Source organism: Centroberyx gerrardi, chromosome 19, assembly GCF_048128805.1.
Source record: "Centroberyx gerrardi isolate f3 chromosome 19, fCenGer3.hap1.cur.20231027, whole genome shotgun sequence".
Classification (NCBI taxonomy): Eukaryota; Metazoa; Chordata; class Actinopteri; order Beryciformes; family Berycidae; genus Centroberyx; species Centroberyx gerrardi.
Genome location: NC_136015.1, coordinates 8,112,759 through 8,140,000, shown reverse-complemented (window position 1 = coordinate 8,140,000; position 27,242 = coordinate 8,112,759). Strand labels below are relative to the sequence as shown.

The 27,242-nt window shown below is 42.8% G+C and overlaps 2 protein-coding genes across 2 annotated transcripts in view; one reads left to right on the top strand and one right to left on the bottom strand.

Annotated features, from left to right (window-relative positions):
• The window catches only part of fhod3a (formin homology 2 domain containing 3a), a 60,180-nt gene extending 43,410 nt beyond the window's left edge, over positions 1-16,770 (bottom strand). Inside the window, exons 1-3 of the mRNA XM_078290219.1 lie at positions 16,606-16,770; positions 11,103-11,212; positions 7,065-7,132 (exon numbers count right to left, since the gene is read on the bottom strand). Of these exons, the coding sequence (XP_078146345.1) occupies positions 7,065-7,132; positions 11,103-11,212; positions 16,606-16,770 (343 nt within the window). The remainder of the gene's footprint in view (positions 1-7,064; positions 7,133-11,102; positions 11,213-16,605) is intronic.
• A 3,919-nt stretch (positions 16,771-20,689) lies between these two features.
• Positions 20,690-26,680, top strand: LOC139908239 (sodium-dependent neutral amino acid transporter B(0)AT1-like). The gene is given in 10 exon segments (XM_071894856.2): positions 20,690-20,888; positions 23,740-23,880; positions 24,181-24,318; positions 24,395-24,576; positions 25,097-25,213; positions 25,265-25,404; positions 25,655-25,783; positions 25,941-26,103; positions 26,220-26,424; positions 26,517-26,680. Coding segments are annotated over 10 exon segments (1,578 nt in total).
• Positions 26,681-27,242: the final 562 nt, after the last annotated feature.

Sequence of the window (27,242 nt, the reverse complement as noted above, 5' to 3'; positions counted from 1 at the left end):
GTTTTAAGGAAAAGAGAATGAAAATCTGCTGTTATTACACCTTGTTATGTCGTCTTGTATACTCATTTTGTCTTCTCTCTCATATTCCCCCTATACCTTCCTCTCCTCTCCTCTCCTCTCCTCTCCTCTCCTCTCCTCTCCTCACCTGTAAGTCAGAGCACTATAGGAGGAGTATGACATAACTTGTGGAGCTCCTGGCCAACTGCTGGTCTGTCTGGCAGGTGCATTTCCTCCTTGCTTTGTTTTTCCCTTGTGTTTCCTTCTCTAAGTGATTTACCATTTCCCTGGAAATCATCCCTCTCCCCATCTCTCTCTCTCTCTCCACACATCCCCTAAACCCATTATCCCTTAACCCCACGGCTGAATCCCATGCCAAGCCAGCAGATTCTCCAGTGCGTTCTGGATGTTTAGCTTTTGGTAATTGTAATGTTTTATTGCATTATGTAATCGTTTCAAATGATTAAAACAGGCCATCCAGAGGCTTGTGCAGGCCCACTTGGGTGCATACATGTACACACACACACACACACACACACACACATATGAAGTGTCATATTTCTTGCTTTCTTCCAGTAAGTGCAGCGAGGCAAGGGAGAGCAAACCCCAAACAGCAGCATGTTGTGCCAGAGCGGAGCAGTTGGGCTGCTCATGTTTGTCAGCATAACTAGAGCCCAGGGAAAACCCTGCCACATCCACAGAAGGCACAACACTGTAACACACAGGCAGCGCTCACCGCACCACAGCGAGCGAGCACAGTGACAATAGAGAGCGCACGGCTCCACCGTACAACTGGGTTACAAAGCCAAACCCTAGAAGCCATAAACAACCAGATACTATTTTTACCGCATATTATAATGGGATTATGCGGCCTGACAGCACAAGTGTAAGCAGTGCAATATACATTGTTGGTGTTGCTGTCTGCTTATGGCTTACTGGCACAGACTAGAATAGAATAACTGTTTTGACCAGGTCCTTGTCTGTACCCATCTATTCATATCTCTCCCTCACATCATAAAATTCATCCAAATCTACACATGCAGCCGTTGCAGAGGTTCCACTTTTGTAAATGTATGCAATAATGAACTGCTACTATTAAGGAATAGCCAGACAGCCAGTTATTTAAGAGGCAATTTGAAGAAAAGGTACTCTGCAGGGCAGCTGCAGGATAGATGCATGATGTGGCCCTTCAACGACGGCAGCCGCTGTAAAATTATTCCACCGCTTCCAGCGCTCCACACCTCCATCCCTTATGCCTCATCATCCCATCTCTCCATCTCCCTCAGCAGTAAGTAAGGCATGACTCATGTGGGTGCAATGCTCTCAGTCGCTCCTTAGGGCCTCAGCTGCTAGTGAGGGTAGAGGGGAAACTATTCCAGTGATTTTCTCATTCCTTCTTTCTCTCTCTCTGTGAAAGAGGGATGAAAAGGAGGAGAGGGTGCCTTGTCTTCTGAATGCATAACGGCTGATTTCATGTAATGAGTTGGTGGGACCAAAGCACAAATATGCACACACACACACACATCAAGATATCATAGTTTAGCATCGATAAAACAGAGTGAGTGACAGGTCTAAACTCGTCTGCGTGTGTTTAGGAAGAGCAGGCAAGCAATTCATAAGCATAGCAAAACATACTTGCTCACACACACACACACACACACATGCACATTCACACATACACACACACACACACACACACACAGAAGGATCATTGGGCTCAACTCCTTGAGCTAAAGTCACAGGTGTTTCATAGAACAAAGAGTCACATATGCAAAGCTGAGCAGAGTAAATATAGATTTACAAAGCAGAGAGGGCAAGTCAGGAGAAGGAAGATATGCAGAAAGGTTAAAGAGGGGTGGAGGGAGTTTCTGCAAAAAAAAAAAAAAGAAAGATGAAAGGAATTGGGAGAAACAAGATGGGTGTAACACAGGAATGGAGACAACTGGACAAAACTAATGCAGCATAATAGAAGATGAAGGGGAAAAGGAGGTCAGATTGAAATGTATAGAGCATGCTGGCTCAGCGTAACGTAAATATTAGAAGGCAGCACATCCGCAAAACCCTCTCTGGAGGTTTACGACTGCACTGCCATGGCTATCCTATACCACAGCACCCCCCCCCCCCCCACACACACACACACCCTCCCCTTCCCCTTCCCCATTATCAAGCATTATCTCCCTGTCACACCATGCCATTACCAGGCCTTATCTCTTACTGCGGGGGGGACACGGACACACTAAACCGCTGTTACAACCAGCTGTAGTCGTCTCTTTCTGTAAGATCCCAAGGCCAGACCGCTGTCACTACCGCTGGACCCCCACTGGTACAGCAACACAGAGCAAAAGACTGTATTCTCCGGTCGCATCGCATTTAAAGAGACGTTTTTGTTCACGCAATTCTCACTGGCTGCCATCAAATCCTGCTGATCAAAATCTATATCTGATCTATCCATCTAAATGTAAGGGAGAGGCGTGTAAAAATAGGGTAAAATAAAAGTGAGGGAGAGGGGGGAAAAAAAAGACAAGTGATGTGAGGACAGGCGTAACGTGGGAATCGTTAATCCTCTGCCGAGAGAGGAAGTTAGGGATAAGTAGGCAAAGAGAGAGAGAAGAGAGAAGAGAGGGAAGAGAGGGAAGAGAGGGAAGAGAGGCAGATGCAGCACAAACCTTGGCTCCGTTTTTTTCGAACCCCTGCTAATTTGTTATGCAACAGCGTGGCCGGCGAAAATCAAAGCGAGTCAACCTATACCTCCGCCTCAACCTCCGACCCCAGCCCCTCCCTCACAATACTGCAGGGGGTCGTTAAGAGACGGATAATTGGGGCGCAGAAATCCAACAGTATAGAAGCCAAATATTAAAAAAAAAAAAAAAAGCGGGCTGAATTCCAGAGCTAAGCGGCGAAGGTTTTTGAATCGGCTCCAAACACATGCGAGGTCTTTTGTTCTGCACTCCGGCTCTTTGTTTCACCTGCTGTACCGCTCATTACAGGGAGCTTTACCTGTCACATAGCATCCCCCCCTCCATATGTGATGCCTTATACTGTGTTTAATTACAGCAGATCCTTTCTGACCCTTGGGAATTGAGGCCGTTTGGGGAAAGAAAAGCTTTGGGATTGTGCAAATGTCCTGAAGTCCAAGGTGGAGATTAAATCGTTTATAAAGAAGGAAATTACAAGAGTTTTTGCACAGTCGGTGCAGAAATTGCATCGGTACATTTCCATCTTATAATAATGCAGTCGTTTCATTCATTTAGGTGAAATGTGATCTCAATCTGTGCATATTAGACTGATAAGATGGGTATATGTTAACATAAATATCTTGCCTATAGGCAGCTTTAAGCAAAATGTCTAATAGTGACACACCATACAAGGTAAGGTAAACGTCATGGCATTTCCCTGTTCCCATGCATTTCCCATTGATATTACTGTAATTTCCTATTCAGTCTCCCTTTTCCTCTTTCTTCCTCAATCAACCTTTTCTCTCCCTTCTTGCATCCTCCCTCTCACTGTAACTCTCCCATTTGGTGTCCCAGGTTCAGTACTGTGCTGCCTTCCTCACATGTTTCTGTGCTGTCAACACTTTCTAAAGATAACAACTACAGAGCCCCCCCCCAACACACACACACACACACACACCACCCCTCTCCACCCCGCAGCTAAGGCCTGCAACAAGTCTGCAGCAACCGGAGCTAAAATTAACCCTTAAGGAAGGGGCTCTGATTGGCAATTTGACTGCACTACAGGCCACAGGATCGGCAGCAGACACTGTATAGAAAGCAAAACAAAAAAAGCAAATAAAAGAAATGGGTGAGAGAGAGAGAGCTATAAAAGTAGATGGGAAAAGATGATAGGCCCGGGTAAAACCTTGTCTAAAATAAGCAAAGCTGAGAACACTTTGAGGACACTCAGTCAGTCCTTTCGCCCTGTACATACTGTAATTCACCCCAAAAAAAAAAAAAAAAATCCTGTAAAACTGACCCCAATCTCTCGGGGGGTCAGGTGCTGAATGCTGACAAGGGCTGGATCATTAAAGTGCCATGAAGGTCTCTTCACTGCAGACTCATTGCCTGGAGGATAATGCTTACACCAGCAGACAAAGTCACCGCTTTGCTGACCATACCAATGTGTCCTTCTCTTTATATAAAAAAAAAAGAAAAAAAACTCATTAACTCACACACATTAACACACACACACTCACACGCGCATCACAGAGCATCCTTAATCCCAAATTGGCAAGCACGCATATAATTTGATCTTTCCGTTAGCAGCAATGCCAGCTTGGGATTGCGCAATGTGAGTGAAAGTTGTCTTTCTCATGCAGTTATTCCCATTTTTTCAACCATGTGGGCTTAAGAGAAGATCAATGAATGAATAAAGAAGGTTTGAATCCCTGGGATCTCCTTAACCTTTGACCTTACAACAGACAACCCTTGATCCTTGCCAATCACAATTCGCTGATGAGGCCTGCCAGTGCCGGATTAAGAAAATCTATAAGGAAGTGATCCTTTACTGCATTTTAATCACAAAAATCAAACATTTAGCGTCCATGTGTCATGGTCAGGAACCGTATATTGGGTCACGCAATCACTTCAATCCCAAAGCACGCGATCCAGCCTTACTTAAGATTGGGAAGATGTTGACCAACTAATTGTGAGCCAAAGATACTTGATTCTACAAGCAATCAGATGCCTGCAAATCCTTGATTGTGACAGATTTTTCATTTAGGGGTTATGCTGACCGCTACTCAGCCGATTTTAAAGTCAAGGCCCGGGACAGATTAGTGAGCGTTAAACGGGAATGAGCGGACAGCTGAATACACTGAGTCGCAATGAAACAACGAGAGGGGGAGGAAAGTGGTCAGTAGATCTGCATAGTGTATGGATCACACTGACTCGCTCGATCTATCTGATTACATGTCTGTGTAATACTGTGGAATTGCAACCGCCACTGCAGAACATGAACTCCAGTCAGTGTTCGGTCGCTGCCCAACATCTGTGCCATGCTGAGCGAAATCTGGATTGCGGTCAATATAATGAGCAAACTCTGTCATCAAGCCTTGGCACTGGTCAAAATTAAAGTTTCACTCTCGCCCTTCAAAAGGAAATGCATCTCATATGGTGATGATGCAGCCCTTTTTCCAATAAGATGTTCTGTTCTAATAAGAAGTTGTTGGATTTATGCTGAAAGAGGCATGCAAATATAGCCCAGTTTTGGTTTTCTTCGGACCAAAACAAGCTATGGGAAGATCCCTCATAAAAGCTTGTGAGTCAGTGTGTGTGTGTGTGTGTGTGTGTGTGTGTGTGTGTGTGTTGTATGTGCATGAGCGTGAGAGGGGGATTTCGTTTACACCACTACCCACTCAAATCACTCAGGGTCATTTGAGGCTGACAAGAGAAATATGGTGTGTATGCGGCGTGTTCACGCGTGCATACATGCTCGTCTATGTGCATGCATGTGTGTGTGTGTGTGTGTGTGTGTGTGCGTGTGCAGCAGGTGGCTGCAGACTCAGGCCAGTTCCTCTCATCCACTTAAGAGCAGAGCTCATCTGTCTCAGACACCCCCCACCCCTGGGACTTAAGTGAACCCCCACGCTATACAAGACAGGGAACCACATCTCCATAGGAATCTATCGCTACTTTATTCTTCTCTAGCTTCTTTACAAAGGGTGGAAAATATGGAACATAAGGTTAGAGGTTATATCCCTAACAGGGGAAAATGGGAACAACAATCTACATTCCGAAAATATCCATCTTATCAAGTCACTTGATCTATTTTTGAGTCTTAAAATATAATCTTTCTTAAAATAAGTGAAAAATCTGCCAATGGGGTGAGATAATTTTGCTGATTTCCAGTGCAAATCAACTTGTTTGAAGACATTTCCTGAATCTGATTTATTTTTGCTTGTTTTAAGATGTATAATGCATTAGAAATGTGAAATTCAGCACTCAAAAAATACATCATAAACTGAAGAAATTATAGATAGATAGATAGATAGAGTATGCTGTATTGTGTGTGTGTGTGAACTCTTTCACTCTTTAATACCCGAAGCCCGGCCCCCAATGACCTTTCACCCTTCTCCGATGCTCTCAGCCAATCCGAGGCACTGATTCTGGCATCCAGAATTAGCACTACTATCACTGGCAGGGAGAATGTTGACCATGCAAACATGGCATGGAGGAAGGGAGGAAAGAGGATAGACCCAGAAGAAAGAAAGAAAGAAAGAGCAAAATGGTGGCATGATTTTGTAGGATAGAGAGAGGTTGAAGTGCAGAGAGATAATTATGAGAAAAGACCTTTACGTAGAAAACAATTGAGCATATAAACAGACAAAAAGGAGCTCCATCTCCTATCCCTCTCTCCCTTCTGAATCTCTCCCTCAGCTCTCACTTTTTCCTTCCTCTTATCATGACATATTTTTTCCCCTTTCTTCCCGCTATCTCTTTTTCTTCGTCATTCTCCAGCTTTCTGCAATATGCTCACCCCTCCCTCCCTCCCTCCCTCCCTCCTCCTCCTCACTGTAAACTAAGAGGGCACACTGAGGGCATCGCACTGTGATAGATTCACCAGCCCCAATGGGAAAAGCCAAAGCACACAGTGCACCAACACCGTGCTTACACACTTCACTCACTTCACAGCCACACACACACACACACACACACACACACACACAGAGCTTCCCTTCACTTTCCTCTCTCTCAAATCATGTCAAAGCTCCCACCGCGCATGCTTAATGCAATTAATCACAAGAATCCCTGTTCCCAAGCCCACATGAGAAGTGGCGCTGTGCTGAATGGGCAGAAACCTCACACACCAGTCAAACCAGTGGCCTGCTGTCAGCTCTCAGGTCTCTTGCTTCAGAGTGGGAGGTCTCAGGTCTCAGGTCCACCCCCACACATGTACCATAAACATGTAAACCCCTGGACAGCCATTCTAACGTACAGTACACTATGTACTCAGGCTTCCTGATGTGTCTCAACGTATGTGTGTGTGTGTGTGTGTGTGTGTGTGTGTGTGTGTCCAGGGAGAAATGCATGTTAAACACATATATAAACATGTCGTACAGCACTCACCGATGCAGGCGTGCACACGGACAGTCAGCTGGGTCCGTAAAACAACACTGTGCTTCTTCCCTCTGGCTCTGGAGGGAGAGAGAGAGAGAGAGAGAGAGAGAGAGAGAGAGAGAGGGAGAGAGAGGGAGAGAGAGAGAGAGAGAGAGAGAGAGAGAGAGAGAGAGAGGGAGAGAGAGAGAGAGAGTTTATATTGATTAAATGTATGATAAAATTGGCAGTAAACAGAATTGTGGAGAACATGATGTTATTGTTATCATGATACTATGTGTCTCTACACTGCAAAAAGTGTCCATCTTAACAGGTCATTTGATTTAGTGTTGAGTCTTAAATTATTTTTTATCAAAGCAGCTGAATAAATCTGCCAATGCAGGTGAGACAATTTCATTTACTGCCAATGTAAATCAACTTTTTGCATGAATTTTGTGAAAGTGTCATTTTCTTGATACTAGAGGAGTGATCTGCTTTATTCTACCTTGTTTCAAGCTATTAGTGCTTGTTTCTACTGGCAACTGTATTGAGGAAAATAAGATTTTAAGACTGAATATGAGACTAAATGACATGTTATGATGGACATTTTCTGCAGCATAGAGGCGGTTGGCAAGTTGGGGAAGGTGAAAACAGAGAGTAGACAGTCAAACAGTGGCCTGCACTGGGCCTGTACCCTTATACTGATACACATCTGAGCCTGGAGGACAGACAGCAGAACCGCAGGAGCAGACACAACACACTCACACACACACACACACACACACACACACACACACACACACACACACACACACCTTCACATACCATCGTGCAAATGCGCACACACTCATACACAGGCATATTTCCTATGGGAAAACAAAATGAACACACGCAAACATGAAGGAAAAGCATGATGGTATTTTGACCACAAGAATTCCCTGTACCTCTGTCTTTACACCTTAGTTGCCATACATGGTGAACACACAAATTACTCAATAAATGATTGTTTACCTCCCTTTAATTCTATCTCATTGTACTGACCAATTGCATTTATGTCACACTACTGGATGTCCAGCCTGAAGGTTCACCCACTCTCCTAACCTTAGCCGTGATCCACTAACCTCTAGGAGCTAATCACTGACTTCCATCACTAACATACTGATAGCATCCCATCCAAGCAGAGAAAGCACTGGTCTGATAACACACCGCTGGAAAACACTCGCCATGCATAACATGCAGCAAGGATAACGCACGCTCAGACACCCAAACAAGGCAGCAGCTGGCCTCCTATCCCTGTGTTATGCTGCGTTATCAGCTTTGCTAGGAAATAGAGCACAATGTTACCATGCGTTGTTGAGATGCGGTCGAAACTGTGTTTTTCTCCCACATTCATCGACTGATAAGCTAATGTGTGAGGTAGACAGTCAAACCAGGAGACCCAGAGAGAGCAAGGGTTTATGCAGCTCAGAGAACAGTAAATAGATAAATAGGGAGACTCACACTTGCGAATGAACTTTTGACGTGAGAGTATCAAAGAGGATTCAACAAGATAAGTGTTTGAGTGGAATGGGTGGAGTTTAGTGTCACCAAATTCTAACAGGCCAGCAATGATGCATAGTTGTCACGTCAAAAAGACAAAACGATGGCTAACAAGCTAACGTTAGCATCCTACATTGTGTGAGTGCAATGGTGAGTTGCTGTGCACCTTTCTACACTACAAATACACTTAACTGTCCAAAAAACAGATATGCCTACATATAGTCACTTTCGGGTGAAAACTTGTAACTCCAATTTTGGTGATTTTCATGTTTTAACTTCATTTGAAGGATTACATGCTTCTCTTATGGGTTGAGAAAATTCTCTGACCCTTGGGTTTATGAAACCTTTTCAAAGCCAATTGGATAAACTCTAAAACACATGATGGTCAAGCTAAGAAAAAACGGTTGTCATTCTTAGATTCTGAATACATTTTGGAGATACAAGGTTTTCAGCATCCAGTTAGCATTTTCCTGATTTAAGACAAGCAGATTTATACAGGAGAAGTTACAGCTTTAGCAGGAAGAGACAGAAAATGTTCATTTTAACACTGACATTAATGAGTCTCCCCCTCTTTCCGGTTGCTCCGTTTATATCTATTGACCATGCATGCAATCAAAAAATGGAAGTTTGTCTTAGGATTCGTGCCTTGGCTAATAACAGAAATAGATACAGCACAGTATCATCACAATAGAGAGATAGACATCTATTTCAAAATTCACACCCACTAACATGAACTGTGCCTTTAAGACTCTAAAGCAGCTGTCACACACTGATTTTAAAGCACAAGTAAAATATGTGGTGTGGGGCTGAGATATTGAGTGTGATTAGTTTATTCATCTCTGACACTATATAAACAGCACTCATCCGGCAGAGGGAGGACAGGCTTAGTTAGGAGTATCCATCCTCAACCTTTGTGCTTTTCTACTTTTTTTTTTCCCAAGCAAAGATCCTTAAACCAACCCAATGTGCAATTAATTTCCTACTTTCAGTATGACCTTGGTGAGAGCCTCAGTTTGATAGGATGACAGACAGGCCTGTCCAATCCAGCCAGTTCGCCAAGATCTCCTCGACTTCAAAAACACACACACACGCCTTTATTCACCTGTCCATCATCTGTCACATGGGTTACCAGGCGCGCAACAAAGACACACACACACACAAACAAACAAATGTACACATGGAAACAAGCGCACTCAAACACACATACAGTACACTCACACCCGGGTCTATGTGTCTGCCATCACCTGTCATGCTGCCCCCACACCCCCCAAAGACTCAAACACATCACCATGCCAAAGCTCTCCACAAACACACACTCAGTCATATGCAGCCAGTTAAGAGCTGCTATCTAAGTGTCTTTCTCTGCGCTCTATGTGACAATGCTTGTGTGTCTAGAGGCCTTTCAGGTGACATAATGCAGCCTTACACTGGAGGTCCACAGCTGTGGGCAACAACGGCTGAGAACAGCTCATTGAATTTCTAAACTTATGACTCAGCTTTCTCAACAGTGTCTAATAGATTTAATATATTTGGTATTTTGGACTGGGAACTTCTCATTTCAACACTGATACATGGTTTTGTGTTTAGATAATGCTAGCTTGTTTCTCACCTAGCTAATTATAGCACCTGGTCAGCTAACCAACGCTGTCTTCTTGTTTAAACCGTCTGATTTACACAATAGCTAACATTATGTGGCTAGTAGCTAGTAGCCTAGTGGAAACTTGGTTCATGTTCAACATTAACATTAGCTGTTTTGCTAATTTAGCTTGCTGGTTAGTTAGCTAGTTAACAAAGCAAACACAAAGCTGTTTAGGTTAATTGAGTTGACTCTTGTCTCGCTATATTGCTAGCGCCATATTGCCAGCGCTAAAGCCAAAATTACTCACCATAACATGAATTTAGACACAAATCTATATTCTTTTGTCCAGGCACCGACAACATTACTGTTTCCACACCAACAATTTGTATGTATCAGACGTCTCTCTTTTTGAAACCCAGTTGTTTTATGTTTTGCCGTTAGTAGTGAATTGCCATTTCTCTAGTGGACCTCCAAGATGGCGGCAGCACTGGTTGCTGGGAGATTTCTGACGCAACTGCAAAGCCTTCACAACAATACTGTTACAAAGTGATCACACTCACTTTCCCAGCATACAAATTGACGGGCTTGTGAAATGTGATATTTTGTCACAGGGAAGAGGAGAAAGAAAAATAGAGTGAGAGAAGAGAGAGAGAGCCCATAGCTTTGTGCTGCTGTGGAAGGGAGGGCGCATCTGTCCCGCTTTCCAGAGCGCTTCATACTTTCCGTGAACTTGTCCTTCCAAGAAATCCATATCCAGCAGCTTGTGATTCTTCCCATTTTAGTGGAATGAAGAAACTCAGAATATGTGTGCGTGTGCGAGGGAGAGGGAGGGCAAACGGACTCATCGCTTTGTCTCAAATGATTAGAGTTGTTTTGACATTTATGAGTGAGACTGTGCGTGTGCGAGACACAGTCTGGTTATTGCAGGAGGTATGAATGTGAGGCAGTCTCACCCTGTGTCGTCCTGCTGAAAGCCCTCCAGCTCGTCCCTCTGCTCAGCCAGAGAGGACTCCAGATCCAGATAGGTGCCATTGTGGGACAGCTGCAGCGTACAGTCATCAAGCTATGGAGAGGAAGAAAGAGATATGTTAAACTTTTTTAAAGTAACGTAGGAGCTTGTTTGAATGGAACTGAAATGAACTGAGCTTAGCTGAGCTGACCTGAACTGCACTGAACTGAACTGAAGTTAGCTGAACTGAACTGAACTGAAATTAAATTATTTGAACTGAACAGCACTGAACTGAACTGAATTGAACTAAACTAAACTAAAATTAAATTAAATTAAATGAAGTGAACTGACTGGAACTGAACTGCATTGAATAGAACTGAACTGAGCTGAGCTGAGCTGACCTGAACTTCAGTGAATAGAACTGAACTAAACTGAAGTGCATTGGATTGAACTGAACTGAAAGGAATTGAATCGAACTGAGGGAGAAGTATGCTTGAGGAAAATTGGCCCACCACTCTGAATCTGGTTTTTTACCTAAAAAAAGAAAAGAAAACAGTATTGAGCGCTTGGAGGTGCAGGGTGGCATGTGAAATACTGTACACACACCAAGTTCCAGGCCGGGGTGTGATGTACATAAACCACCCACAGGAATGACACTGGTCTCTGAGCCTGCTGTTTTTTATGCTCCCTCACTTTTTTTTCTGTGTCTGTTTCACACCCTTTTTTAAAACAATTTGAGCCTATAAAATAAAGCCAGTTTACGGGGGCGGGTACGAACCAGAGTGTGTACAGTGCTCCGTGAAAAGAGAGAGAGCCATCTGTGGCACGGCTCTGTTTTCAACATTACAAAGCTGTTAAGGGAATTAACTAGTAGAGATGTAGCAATAAAGCCTGCAGAACATGAAACCCAAACCAGAAGGAAAAGGTGGAGAGAGGGAGAGAGAGAGAGAGAGAGAGAGAGGGAGAAAGAGGGGGGGGGTCACTTTTGGCTTAAACAGTGCATTTAAAGGCCAGTTTTGGGAAATTTGACATGTTAATGATGTGTACAGTTGTGTATACATTCACGTATGAGTTTGCATGTGTGTGTGTGTGTGTGTGTGTGTGCATGTTTGTGTGTGTGTGTAAAGGGGGAACACGAATGTACATTGGTCTGTGTGTATGAGGAAGGAACGTTTGCATTCATTCCTATATATATGTTTTATATGTGTACATTTATGCACATGCGGGTGCTGCTTTTCTCCAAAACACCTCTCGGCGTTCAAAATCTTGTCGCTTTTTTGCCATCTGCGATCGCATGATCTAAGGTAACACTGCGGAACGCTCGACGTCAGAATTGACCAACTATGCCGTGTGTAATGAGAAACCCTGCTGAGTTCCAGACCAGGTGCAGCAGTAATATATCTGAACACCGTTGGCATTGATGTTTTATGAGTACGGTCACAAGTTGATAGCAGGTGCAGGGAGCCATCCAAGGGACAGCTCATAAAAAAAATAACATACATCGTTGTGTTCGCACAACCAGATATGATCTTTGCAACCCATTGTTACAGCTGCTGATGTATGAATAGGTGAATGAGATCAGAGTCATGCGTTGCGTTAGCATTTGGAGCCTCTACGCTATCAGTCTGGGGTTTAACCTAACCTGGCCCCTGGTGGTGTGCTGCCAAACGGCCCCCTGGCAGTCTAGTCCGGCTGCATGACGACACTCTCTGACCAGCAGAGACCTCAGATCACAAGACCTACTGCCTCTCTCCCTCTCTCTCTTTCTTTCTTTCCCTCCCTCTCTCTCGGAAACAGAGAGACGGACTGATGGATGGACTCACGGCCTAAATATAACCTTGCTATATTTACTCTGCTGGGAGGCAGCATGCACACAGGAGCTGAAGGGTGGGTGTGTCCGCAAGGGGCTGGAGGCACAAGGGGGCGGGGGGGCACTGCCAAGGCCAAGGAGATAGAAAGGAGAAAGCCGGGGCCGAACGCTTCGTCGGGCTAAAACCCAGACTCTTCACACAACGGTGTTGTCGGTTCTCTAAGCGTTTGGTGCCAATAGGGCAAAAATGTCAGGTTGAGATTTGATCTGGGGGAGGGAGAGGGTGTGTGTGTGTGTGTGTGTGTGTGGAGGGGGGTGGGGTGGGGGTAATCATACCCTGCCCCACTGCCCTGGTTCTTAAGAAGGAAAAAGACAAAACACTTCTTGCGCCCGATCTGTCAGCATTATTCAGCTCCTTTATCCATATTCCGCTAATCTAAGATTTATTATGTCGTGTTCATTTCAGCAGCAGGCTTTCTTCTTCTCTTTGAAAATGCCCCATACTGTTTCGCACATGTCCCAAGCGAGAGCCCCCCCCCCCCCCCCAACTCCCAAACTCCCCCCTTTCTTTCGCTACCCTGCCTCATCCACACATTACTCAGTCACACAAAATACTGCTTGGACAGCGAGAACTGAGCCCTCGACCACTTTGTAACACAATATCTTAACAGCGCACCCTCCAAAGCGTGTGTCTTTCCTAAAACACTTCGTTGGAGTAATAGGAGTAATAACATAACAAAACACATCATGCTGGACGAAGCCGGCGAGAGGCGGCTCCAGAAAGAACCGCAAGCTCTTCGCACTGGAGGCTCCAGGCCGGGGCGAGGGAAACACTTAGTGGCTAGTATACTTTACACTCATTTAATCAAATTCTCCCAGAAGAGCCGGGGAGAGAAAAAGGGGGTAAGGGAGTAATTACTTCCACGTTAAAACAACACCGAGCCTGCTGGCGATCACGGTGGGTCGATTGTTAACGACGCCCTTACGTAACTGAGACGATGACTTTTTAAGAACTTTTTTTTTTTTTTTTCAGAATCAGAGCCGCAGAGGATCGGGCTCTTTGAAGACAGCAGAGGGTGTGTTCTGTGCGGCTATTAAATCTCTCGATGTTGCTTTAATGGAAACACTTTGGTAATGAAATAAAAGTTGCGCTCTGTGAAGTCTGGGCTTTGTTGTTCTTGAGGGAAATGGGAACTTCTCTCCGCAACACTGCAGCAGTTTGACTGATTGTGAAGCTTCTGCAACGAGCTGAACATTTAGCCTGTCTTCTTCTGGCTAACTTAACAATGATCAATGATCTTTTACATTTTTGCATTTTAGCCATGATGCTCTTATGGAAAGCAAATTATAATGAGTGCAGCAGTGGAATAAGTTTAATTTCTTTTCTTTCCTAAGGAGGTCAAGGGTTAGGTACTGTGGCAAGACATGTAACAAAATCTCCTGTGAGCCTCTAATGATCATGTATTTCATTTTTAATAATAGATGTGATAAACACATGAAGAACTGTCAGGCAGGAGGAAGAAGATGATAATCTCTTGTGCGGGCGTCAAAACGAAACATGGACCTGAGACTTCTTTGTTTGGCAATTTGGACAAAATGAATGGCAGATCCAACATTCACAAACCAGTGACACACTGATTTAGCCTTGGCTAGTCGGCCTAACCTTGTGTGTGTGTGTGTGTGTGTGTGTGTGTGTGTGTGTGTGTGTGTGTGTGCTTGAGTCTATGAATCGGTCCATAGTCAGAGAGGTACAAGAGGAGATGGAGGAAGAGGTCAGGAAAACCACGGCACCCAAAGTGAGGAGAACAAAGTGTCGGAGGGATCCAGGCCCCGGCCACAGGAATTCTGGGACAAGTGACCTATACTTTACATTCAGCCCGGCCAGCCAATCAGAGAGCTCTCCCATCACAACATAATAATACAGTAGGCTCAGGCTTTTCTGAGAGGAGAGGAGCGAGAGAGGAAAGAGCAAGACGAAAAGAGAGAGAGGAGGATAACTACGACAGACTGGTTTTCATGAAGAAAGAGAGATTGAGAAATAGCTCAGAAAGCTTTTGCTCAGACAAACGAGCTGAACCACTGAGCTGCACTGACAGTTTCCATCTCATGACTGACAGACCCGCTCCACGTAATATTCCAAGCCTTTTCAACATCAGCTTTCAGTGTCATGACGGTCTGACAGGCAAATTTGCAACAGTTCAATTTCATCCCTATAATCTACATCTAAGTGCAATATTCAGTGCCTCCTGATGTGAACAAAATTACAAACACGAGCACGGGCTGCGCCATCTGTCCGTGCATAGGTTGTAATCATAAGCTTTTCTGTGCTGCGGGCCATTTTTCATTTGTTTTGTGGCTTTTAAAGATGGGACGGCAAAAAAGCTACTGGTCTGGAAAACCACTCTGCTGTTGAACACATTGGTTGGCTGTCAGAGTTGTGTGCCAGCAGTCGAGCTCTTTCTCTCTCTCTCTGTCTCTTTCTCTTTCTCTCTCTCTCATCCTTTCACTCTCTGTTTTCAATTCAGTTCAGTCTGCTTTATTGGCATGAATGTCAGGCGAACAGGTGAGCGGTATTGTCAAAGCCTCTGCATACAATTAAATAAACATGATAATAAAAAAAAAAAAAGTTGTTCTTTGTTGTTGCATGCCTTTGTGTGTGTGTGTGTGTGTGTGTGTGTGTGTGTGTGTGTGTGTGTGAGTCAACGTTGTCAATGTGGAATCAGTATACTGACTCTAGAAAGTGCCCCCTGTCTCTCTCTCTCTCTCTCGCTCTCTCTCTCTCTCTCACTCTCTCTCTCTCTCACACACACACACACACACACACACACACACACACACACAAACACACCTAATCTCACAACCATTTTCCACCTATTTGATCACTAGTGATTCTGATTCTTCAGTGGTTTCCTAAGCCTTATGACTGTCACTTGCAGATGAATGAGGCAACTCAGGATATATCTGGTTGCACTAATGCGTTTGCACCCACCTGTCACTGTGACATGAAAAGCAGAGTGCACCACATACATCAAGCAGTAAGACAGGCCTATATGCACTTAAATAATAGAAATAATACCACTGATAAGGTGACACTTCATTGATCCCCATAGGGAAACTTAGGTCAAAGGTCACTGGAGCTGGTAGGGATTCAGTGTCTTGCTCAAGGACACTTCAGCAGGGTGGATACTTGCCAACATGGGATAAAATAAGGACATTTAATCTCAAACAAAGAAAGCCCCAGAACTGAGTTTTGCGGCAAACATTTGCAACCTTGTTTCTCTTCAGGAGCTGGAGAACCAATCAGTTGCGCTTGCATCTGGTCTCAAAATAGCTTCTGAATGGTGGGGCATGGAAGTTTATTTGCAGTTGGCTTGAAGTGAAAAAACAGCAGTCTGGTCTATAGCAAAATAAACGTATAGTCCTGTATTAAATATAACAGTATTCCTACGTCTGTGTACTGAATCAAACCCTGACCGAATACTGCTATAATATTCCTATAGGGATTTATAGTGTGTTTGTCCTACTCTATAGTGAGTTTATGACCATATCGTACTTCATGCTATTTATATCTCCTATCGTCTCACTATAACATACCTATAATATTCTAATAGGATGTAGTTAACAGTTTTGCAGTGATATAGTATGGTCCTAAATGTATTCCGGGATGACTGCACCTTAGTCGTGAGGGTGACCCTACCTTGTGCGGAGCTTTGAGAAGCCGGTGGACGCCTGCTATCTGGTTGATGAGGGGAATATCCTCCCTGAAGGTGTACGACGGTGGTCTCGTCGGCTCCGGGAAATTTGTGCTGTTGAATGGATCGGTGTCATCTAAAAACTGAACCCTGCAGACAAATGTGGCCATGGTGCATCCATGCAAGTGGCTCCGCCGAGGGGGGGAACCCGGTTTAGTAATAATTACACCAGCAATGAGTCCCGTCGCTGAGCGCTCCTCTCCTGGTAACGACAACAAACCCAGCGGGTCGCCAAGTGCGCACAGACGCTCGCCACCGCAGCCTCTCCTCCGGCGGGACAGAGGGGGGTCTGTATGCCGATAAGATGGCACAAGAAAGCGGTCAGTGTCGCCTCGCTGGTTTCCTTGCTTTGCTCTGGTTTTGGTTGCCCTGTGTTATTCTCGGAGAGGCAGGTGGCCGGTGATCAAGGGGAGGCAGGCGGGCTCCAGCTTGGTGCCGGAGAGTGAAGGATCAGCGCAGCTTGGGACAGCCGGTCTGCTGTCTGTCTGCGCCCCAGCAAATCCACCCCCCTATCTATTTTCCCCTCTGCCTCATCCCTCCCTCCTCCCCCTCCCTCCGGCTCACTGTCCCCGGTTTAGCAGTGGCTTCCCATATGAGAAGGAACTGTGGTAATCCTGTAATACATTTTTAGAGGAATACTATACAAATATCACAGCAAATTAAGTAGCCTAGTCCCACCTAGAGAAAAATTAGGCTAGATAATGAGCAATGCCATAGGAGATCAAAATATCATAAAGTACGACACAGTCACTTTAAATTCACTATTGAGTACCACAGACACTATAAGCCCCTATAATAATATTACAGGAATATTATAACACTATAAATAGCCTACTACAGTAACACCCTTGCTATTAAAACGCCACAAAGTACGATAAGGTCGCTATAAACTCACTATTGAATACCAGACACACTGTAAGTCCCAATCAGAATATTATAGGAATATTACAGTTATTTGGTGTTAGGATTTGCCGGCGCGTCCAAGTGCAATCTAAAGCGATGACGACCTCATGTGGCATAACGTTTTAAATGCAGTTGGTGTGCCAGGCAAATCCGACGAAGATCGTCTATTGAGAAGATAAATCACTGTCTCACCAGTCTGCATACGTGGGCCAACTGATGTGCTCTCTTGCTGCAATTTTGCAGTGTATCTGCAAGTTTGATCAAGTTAAATTTAAGACTTTTTAATTTTTAGACAATTTTGAAGCAATTTAGAATTACAATTATACAATAGCAACCGATCTGTTACAGACCTGAAACCAAATAGTTTTCTTGAAACCTAATCATTACCAAAATTTTAGCTCTGGCTGTTACCAGTACTTAACAGCTTGGGTGTTATTTGGACCAAACCTACCAACCTTAGATGTTTTCAACAGAAGATTTCTTTAACAGTAGGCCATGTAGACTATCGCATCTTTTCGCATCACACTGAAATGAAAAATGTCATTTTCGCCGTTTTAGCTCATTCTATTATACCATACAGCTATATGTCAATTCATGCCAAAAGAAATGACAAAAAAAGTATTTTCTTGTATTTTTATATTCCCTGGAAATGGAAAATCTCTAGTGGTGACTTCATCGTGTACCAGGAGGTGAACATAAAAATTCCAACCAATAAAACCATCACAGTTTTTTGACCAATCTCATCCCTCTGCCCTTCCTATCAAATAAAACTGCCTTTCTTTCCCTAACTGATCTCCCACTGGTTTACACTTTTGAATGATCCCTCCCTGTGTTATGTCCCGCCCCAAAATCCAAAACAGGAAATGCATCAAGGACGCAAGATGCTCTCAAAATGTGCTTTCATTTACTTTAGGGGTAGAGTGAGAGCTCTTTCCCTTTTTCCACCTTTCTGACTCTGCTGCCATCTTCATATGCCACAGATAAACCTTGTATGACTATCTTTGGAAAACATAAATATGTATGTAAATATGTATAAATAAATATGATGTCATGTGAGTAAAGAAAATGTCTAACTTTAATGTCGCAGTGCTAAATCACAATGATGTTTTCCTTATTGTTACCACTGGAGGGCAGAAAGCCCCTACTTAAACACTGATGAACCTAGAGATAAGCACACATTCATATTTCATGTGGAAGATTATGTGTACATGTTGACGTTACATAGCCTACCTGTTGTAAAGTAAGACGTAAAGTACAAAGAGTGCCTCACACATAGAGATTATCTCTATGGCCTTGCATGCCCTGATACTATATACCCCACTATATCTCTATAATATATAGTGTGTCTGTACCACTCAAGTGAGTTAATAGTGACCTGATTGTACTTTATGATATTCTTTAACTCCCGTGGTATCACTATAACATTTCTAGCATTTCTACCTATCCTTCTAAAAACATTATAGTAGTAGTATTTGCTGTTATAGTTCTTTTTTGTAAGGGTGATAACAATGGGAAGTTTAACATGGGAACATTAGTTTCCTCTGTTTTATGGCTGTATTTTAGTAATACTTTGCTGTAATCTCTGAAATCCTCCCTGAAATCCTCCTCTCTCTCTCTCTCTCTCTCTCTCTCTCTCTGACTTTCTACTTAGATGTATAGTATATTTTTATGGTGGGTTTCCCCTGCATTTGTGTTTTGCTTTCATTGTTTCTATGTAAAGCATACTGAGTGTTTTTTGTGAATGAATTGCACTATACAACACATACGCCACTTTTATCTCAAAGGGCCCCCAGCTACCTTTGCACCATTGACAGCCACCTATTTTCAAACAACCTGACAGATAAGGTAAGGTAAGGTAAAAAATAAAAAAATAGGTAATATATGGGGGGTGTCAGAGGCAAAAAAAAAAAAAAAGGTAGAAGAATGGAAGGTTAGCAAATTATGAATAGTGTCAAGACAGTTCAGAACTTGGTTTCACATCTCTCACATTGGTTGAGAGATATACATGCACAGCCTGATAATCCTTGACCGTTCCTTACCTTAGTACTGTATATGCACCGTTCCAGTAAATCATTAGCTTAAATAGAGGATGTATTGTATAAACATGGGCATCAACTGACTGAGCTGTTGGCTATATGGCACCAAAGCCAGAAAAACTTCCAACCCCCTTTATATGAACTACATTTCTGGATACAATGTGGAGCAATGACTGATGACTGACTAGATATTATTATTTGGTCAGTGTGATAAATGTAGAATGTTATTAAATGTAGATCACCATATCATCTTAGAGGGAACATTGATCCTGAATGCTCCCCTGATTTTGCTTGACCTTTGCTCTCCATTATAATGTTAAAAGCTATAAAATCTGGACTCTCAAAGGAAAAGTGAGTGCCTACACCTTTTGTGACGGTAAACTATTCTTCTTCTGCTCTCCTGTCTCTAGTCACACATTTACGACTCCCTCTGCTATAGCCCCGGCCGCTCTTCTTCAGCACCAGCCGACGGCAGCTACGTCTTGTTTACAGTGGCTTTCCTATTACTTCTTTCTGTCAATAGGTTGCTCATTCACAGTTTCCTAATACACTTGCACTTTCACAACCGGTGTTGGTAACTTTGGATGTAACCCAGGAAATGTTTTGTTGGAATCAGAGGGTGAACATTCATAAATGATTAAAAAATCACTTAAAAATGTTTGTAGCCTTAGATGAAGTGGAAATTGTTTTTTGTTTTTTTCTTAAAACTGTAACTACAACTTAATGCTTTGTTTCGGTGTGTTTGGTGGTATGCATTCAGATGCATTTTTAGGATATGTCCCTAATTAACACGCATTTACAGGTATTTGTGCAGATTGTATGTATGCGTGTGTGTCTTGGCACACATTCCCCACCACCTATATACACACATGCTATCAGTTATTGGCAGGCAAGTTTTATGCAGCTGATACACATCTCCCCTTATTGCTGATGTCAACACATGTCATTGATTCTCATGCTCTTAGAGAGCCAGCAGCACCGTGAACCTCCCAGCTGCCAGGGAGAAAGCCTGAACTGAACTGAACTGAATAGTAGACTGAAGTGATTCAGTGATCCCGAAGTGTAGCCTGATTGCCTGCAGCCAGACACCATGAAACTGGTACTTCCCAACCCTGGACTGGAGGACCGGATCCCCTCCCATAAGGACCTGGAGAGGATGGAGAAGGAGGAGGCTGGGGACAGGCCCAAGTGGGACAACAAAACCCAGTACCTGCTCACCTGTGTGGGCTTCTGTGTGGGACTCGGCAACGTCTGGAGATTCCCTTACCTGTGTCAAAGCCATGGAGGAGGTTGGCTCTTTTATACTTTGTATAGGATTTATACGGAATAGAGGATGAGTGTTAAACCAGTCTTCAGAGTGGAGAAATTAAATGCTGAAAACATTTTAGAAATTTGGAAATTGCTATTGCAGTTTTTAATCCGTCAGCGGTGAAAAAAGTCAGTTTCAGTCATTGCAGAATTACTGGGAGTCATATTGTGTCCGTGTTTGCAAATAAACAGCATTGTAGTCATTATCTTTTCTATAAGACAAAATAGATGCACTTTAAAAATAATGCAAACTCCTTTTTATAACTTAATAATTCCTTTTATAAATTATAATTTTTCAATGATTTGCATTAGCTCAAGAAATTCCAGCATGAATGCATGATGCATTTATGTTTTGTCTGACTCATTATTTTTTATTAGCCCTACATTTTCAAATTATATAAGGACTTTTGCTAGCATCACTTTTATGCATAATTTACAACAATGTATTTGGGGGGGCATGTGTGTGTTTTCTGGAGACACAGAGGATGTTGTGCTGAGTTGGAAATGTCAATCCTGAGGAAATACAGAGTGAGCAAACATCCCCTGTCCCTGAATTACATTTTATAGGGCATGGTCATTATGAAGAGCAGTCTCAATAGGAAATGATAATGCACCACCATGAGCCTAATATCAGCGCTTAAAGTGATTTAGGTTAAATATTAACACTCTTACTGGTGGCTGAGCATCGGTGTATCATTTTATAGCAAAGAGCTGAGTGCTCATTTGCAACGTTAAAGGTTTGGTTTTAGCATTTTCAGGCAGTCACAGTCTATACTGTAAAATGATGGTAGAAGACAGCAGTAAAGAAGCAATAACTAATGACAGATTGGTTCCATGACCTGTTCTCGTATAGCTCATAAACTTTAAATGTCCTGGGAGTGGCAGTGAACATCTTCCTTTATGAAATCATGTCAGATAAGGCATTAGCATTAGAGTGGTGGTAGAGGGAAACATTGTTCTAACATTAATAAAAGATGGATCAGGATTTTGTGTCATGCCAGACACCATCATCAACGCTTTTTGATATTTTGCGGTCCGACCCTATCAACATTAATTTACCTCTTCCCAGATTTCACATTTATGAGAATTTACAACAGTGTTATCACAGATTCCTTGAATTTTTCCACTTGTCTATGATGGGCGTCTTCACATACAAACATAAACATGGCCTTGTGTTGAGGGGTGTTACCTGCTTACCTGCTTTCTTACATAAGGACCATTATTCATCAGACAACCCAGTACATTATAAGTTAGCAGCTTCCTACATCCAGCATTTATTTACCATGACAAGAATAAAAATTGATGCCATTGTTTATTTACCAGTAGATGTTTGGTGCTATGGTACATTAAAGCGTTAATCTGCAACCTTTTATATAAATAATGTCTGTTTTTCTACTCTATCACAACTCTATCACAAATCACAAAATATATCCATTTCATGAAAGCTGTAACATTTGCTGTTCCAAACCCCTGTCTGGTAACTCTTTCCTGGGGAAAAATATTCTGGCACACAGGAAGTGATGCGTTTAATGATTTTGGCAGTGGCAACTGCGGTTTGTTTGGAATAAACAGAAGAACTGGGTAGTTAGCATGAGCAGTGATAGCCACCATGGCTGAACAGACAAAGAAAAGAGCGCCACCTACAGAAACTCAAACTGCATCGACAGAAAAAGGAGGTAAAAGACGTCACAGTACTGGACACACTGTTTGATTGACAGGTGATCTCTGGGAGCTGCAGCGCAGAAACACCATAGCAATGAGCGCTTAACAACAAAGCTGGAGACAAAAAAAAAGAAAAAAGAAAACAAGGAAAATGCAGATTACCATTGCGGGATTAATAGCATGACAACCAGGCAAATAGCATGACAAAGAGGCCAAGTCCAAGCAGGGAAGAAGGCAATCTTCTTATCATTAGCTGATTGCTGTCAACCAATAGGACAATACTGACTGAACTTGAAAACTTATCAGTAGTGGAAATCCAACACTGTATTGTCCATGTAAAGATAGACTCTGAGGAATCCTTGCTTTCTTTAGCTATCTCTGCTGTATTGATGTTAAGGTAAAAAACATGTGATGCCATATGGGATAGTCCATATATCCTCCCAGCAGGATAATATTTAGCCCATATGACTAGTGATTTACAGTGTGGTTCAGTGACACTAGTAACAATCAATCACTGAATTTGAGCTTTTAAACCAACATGTAATTGTATGCCAACATGCCATGCCCCCACCCCAAGACAGTCACATTACTGTAAGCAAGGATTTTTATTTGGCATGTTATTCTCATGTTTATCAGCTGTGTCAGATCTCTGCTATCTCACAGAAAGTCTTGACAGCAAAGTGAACTTTCAGCTATGAGCTGATCCCACCTGCATCGTCATACATGATAATGGAGACAATAAAAGCTCCTTATACTCCCTGTTGTTAGTTGGGACCATATTTACATGCTTCTCCACAATATTTGTTCCTGCAAAAGGTTTATGTCTCTGAAGTATTCACTAACTTTTGAGAAGATTACTATATAGAATATAGAATGAATGGCCTATCATTACAACAATAGAGTAGGCTGATGCTCTGCTGCTGCCAATAAAAAGACTGTATTCTCTGACTGTTGTGTCACATACAAACCATGCTTACAACACTTTACAAAGAAATGACAACTTATAAATGTATGTGTGATGTTGCAAAACTTGTATCAGACATGTATACTGTAATAGTTTTGCCAGGCTGTCATGTTCCATAGAGCCCACATGACTACAGTAAGCAAGGTACATGTGCTACCCAAGCTACCTGAGCTACCTTATCTAAGCTTTCCTTGGCTTGTCCCTAGGAGCATTTATGATCCCATTCCTTATCCTGCTGGTTCTGGAGGGAATCCCACTGTTGCACCTGGAGTTCGCTATCGGCCAGCGCCTCAGAAAGGGCAGCGTGGGGGTGTGGACTGCTATTAACCCCTACTTAACTGGTGTGGGTGAGTGTAAAACTTAATATGGGACCATCTGTGTTAGGGCGTCCTGATTATCAGTCCTGTGTGAATTTTAAATCCTGTCAATTAAGGAGTTGGATGAACAGCTGAACAACCTAAAGTGACTAAAATCTTTGTCACAGCCAACTCCAGTTATTGGTTATTGTGTGCATTCCTCATGTTTGCAGTATGCAAGTCTGGAGGTCCATTAATCCTTACATGACTGGTGTCAGTAGGTAAAAGCAGGACAGTTGTGCATGAAGCCAATTGCGCACCATGTCACTAACTTTTTTCTTTCTCTAACAGGCATCGCATCCATGCTGGTGTCATTCTTGGTGGGCATGTACTACAACACCATCATTGCCTGGGTGATGTGGTACTTCTTCAACTCCTTCCAGAGTCCCCTCCCATGGAGCCAGTGTCCACTCAATGCCAACCTCACAGGCACGTCTTCATTTCTTCAATTTCAGTCCGACCTTTTTGCGATCTAGTCTAACTATTTGATTTCCGCTCCCTGCAGGTCCGGTTTCAGAATGCAAACGCAGCTCTCCAGTGGACTACTACTGGTACAGAGAGACACTGAATACCTCAACAGCTATAGATGAGTCTGGAGGTCTGCAGTGGTGGATGGTGCTTTGTCTAGCTGCTGCTTGGACTCTGCTCTATATTTGCTGCATCAGAGGGATTGAGACCACTGGCAAGGTAGGACAGCTAACGTGACAGCATCTTCATGCCTTGTGATAGCAAGATATTCTACCAGAAACAATGACTTTTTCTTTTAAAGATGCTATGTGTAGCATTTTAACATCAATAAATCATTACCACATTCATTTGGAGACACTATAATTAACAAACAAGACCAACAGTGAGAAGACTGGTGCTGTTCTTCGATGGCAAGTGGTAGAAGGATTGAAAGGCTGATGGAAAAATCACCTCAACATGTTTATTCTCTTCATTAACGCAAAGGAGGGAAGTTGGGACAAGTAGTAACATCCTCTTTCCGACAGGAGGCAATGATGTTCATGGGAAATGTGTTCATTTTGAGAAACATTAGCACTAACAACACCACAAACATGAGATAGAGGCTACCAATCGTCTTGACCATGCTGTCACCTTTTACAATAAATTTACCAAGGTATTACAATTAATTTGACAATGATATGGTGGTGTTTAAAAATGCTGCACATAGCACCTTTTAAGATTTAGTTTTCTTTTTCTACAGGCTGTGTACATCACCTCCACTCTGCCATACTTGGTCCTCACCATCTTCCTCATCAGAGGACTGACTCTCAAAGGCTCCGTAGAGGGAATCAAGTTCCTCTTCACACCAGATGTTAGTATACCTTTTAATAATAATTTCTGCCGATCACTAGCACGGAAAACATCACACTCTGCTGATGATGCTGTGGTTTTCTAGCTAGATGAGTTGATGAACCCATCGACGTGGTTGGATGCAGGTGCCCAGGTGTTCTACTCCTTCTCCTTGGCCTTCGGAGGGCTCATCTCCTTCTCCAGCTACAACTCTGTTCAGTAAGTGACTACTGGACCACTGTGTGTTGAGTCTATACGGCACCTAATCTTATCAGTGGAGATAAACAGAATAAAGATGTTTACTTTTCTTTTTTACTAGCTGATGGGGCCATGTGGTATCCATATTTCATATTTCATTTTAAGCATCTGCTTCACAGAATGCTAATATTTACATTGCAAATATTTATGAATGAAACTATTGACTTGGAATTTTTTTAATTTTTTTTATGCTTAATCTTTTTTTTTCCAGCAACAACTGTGAGCAGGATGCTGTTATCATCTCCATTATTAACGGCTGTACCTCTGTCTATGCCGCCACTGTTATCTACTGCATCATTGGCTTCCGGGCCACGGAGCGGTTTGATGACTGCGTTAATGAGTATGTGCATGCAATCTGAAATGAATTAGTTGTAGCCTATTTCAATTCATGCAAAACTGAAGGAACCTTCTAACATTGCAAGAAAATGTTGATATTGTTTGACAACTATAGCAATAACATTACAAGCGCAGTGCTGTTCCCAAATTCCACATTTCAGAAACATCATGACGCTGCTGAATGCGTTTGATCTAGCTGAGGGGAGCATCACACAAAGCAACTATGATGAACTGCTGCAAACACTCAACAGCACTGTCTCAGGGTCAGAGGTCATCCAGGGGCTGTACCTCAACACCTGCAACCTGCAGACTCTCCTTAGCGATGTATGATTTCCACTGCATTTTAAAAGGCATACCATCATGACTACTATATAACTTCTGTATTTTCTTCCAGTAAATGAGTCCATTGTGAGCTGCTGATGTGCTCTGTTGTTTTCCAGGGAGTGGAGGGAACAGGTTTGGCCTTTATTGTGTTCACAGAGGCCATCACCAAGATGCCTGTTTCCCCTATCTGGTCTGTCCTCTTTTTCATCATGCTCTTCTGTCTCGGGCTCTCCACCATGTTTGGAAGTATAGAGGGAGTGGTGGTTCCCTTGCAGGATCTAAAGATCTTTCCTGAGAAGTGGCCCAAAGAGGTGCTCACAGGTAAATGATATAGACCTGACGCTGTATTGACAGTATATCTCTATAGTGAAGTAGGGGATTTTGATGAGAAATTGTGTTGTTTTGGGTTTCAGGAATCGTATGCCTGACATCCTTCTTGATCGCGCTAATCTTTGCCCTGCGGTCTGGTAGTTACTGGTTAGCACTGTTTGACAGCTTTGCTGGCTCCATTCCTCTGCTGGTAATCGCTTTCTGTGAGATGACTGCTGTAGCCTACCTATATGGAATAGACAGGTAAGTGTGGAAGACAATTTGAATTTGAATTTTCAACACATGATATGTTAATAACAACACATGTTGTGTTGAAATGTATTGTCATTAACATATGTTGTGTTGAAAAATAGTTTTTGTTGTCCCAAAGAAGACACACAGATGTGTTACAAATGACACATCCTTTGTAAAGAGTGTATGTATAAATATATGTAAATATAAGTAAATATCTGTACATATAAATAGTATAAACATATTTTGTGTACAGTATATATACACACATACATATATAAATATGAGCATGTATAAACACAACATTATAAAATATAAAAATGTGTCTTAAAGTTGCTATGATGCTTGTTCAGGCTTTATGAATGTATTAGCCCATAATCAAGTAAAGTGTTGCTAGTGAATGTGCCATATTGAGGCAGTCCTGAGTCACATATATTTTCTTTCATAGGTTTAACAAAGACATCGAGTTCATGATTGGACACAAACCCAACATCTTCTGGCAGGTCACATGGAGAGTGGTCAGCCCCTTGATTGTCTTTGTCATCTTTATCTTTTACTTTGTCACCAAAGTCAGTGCT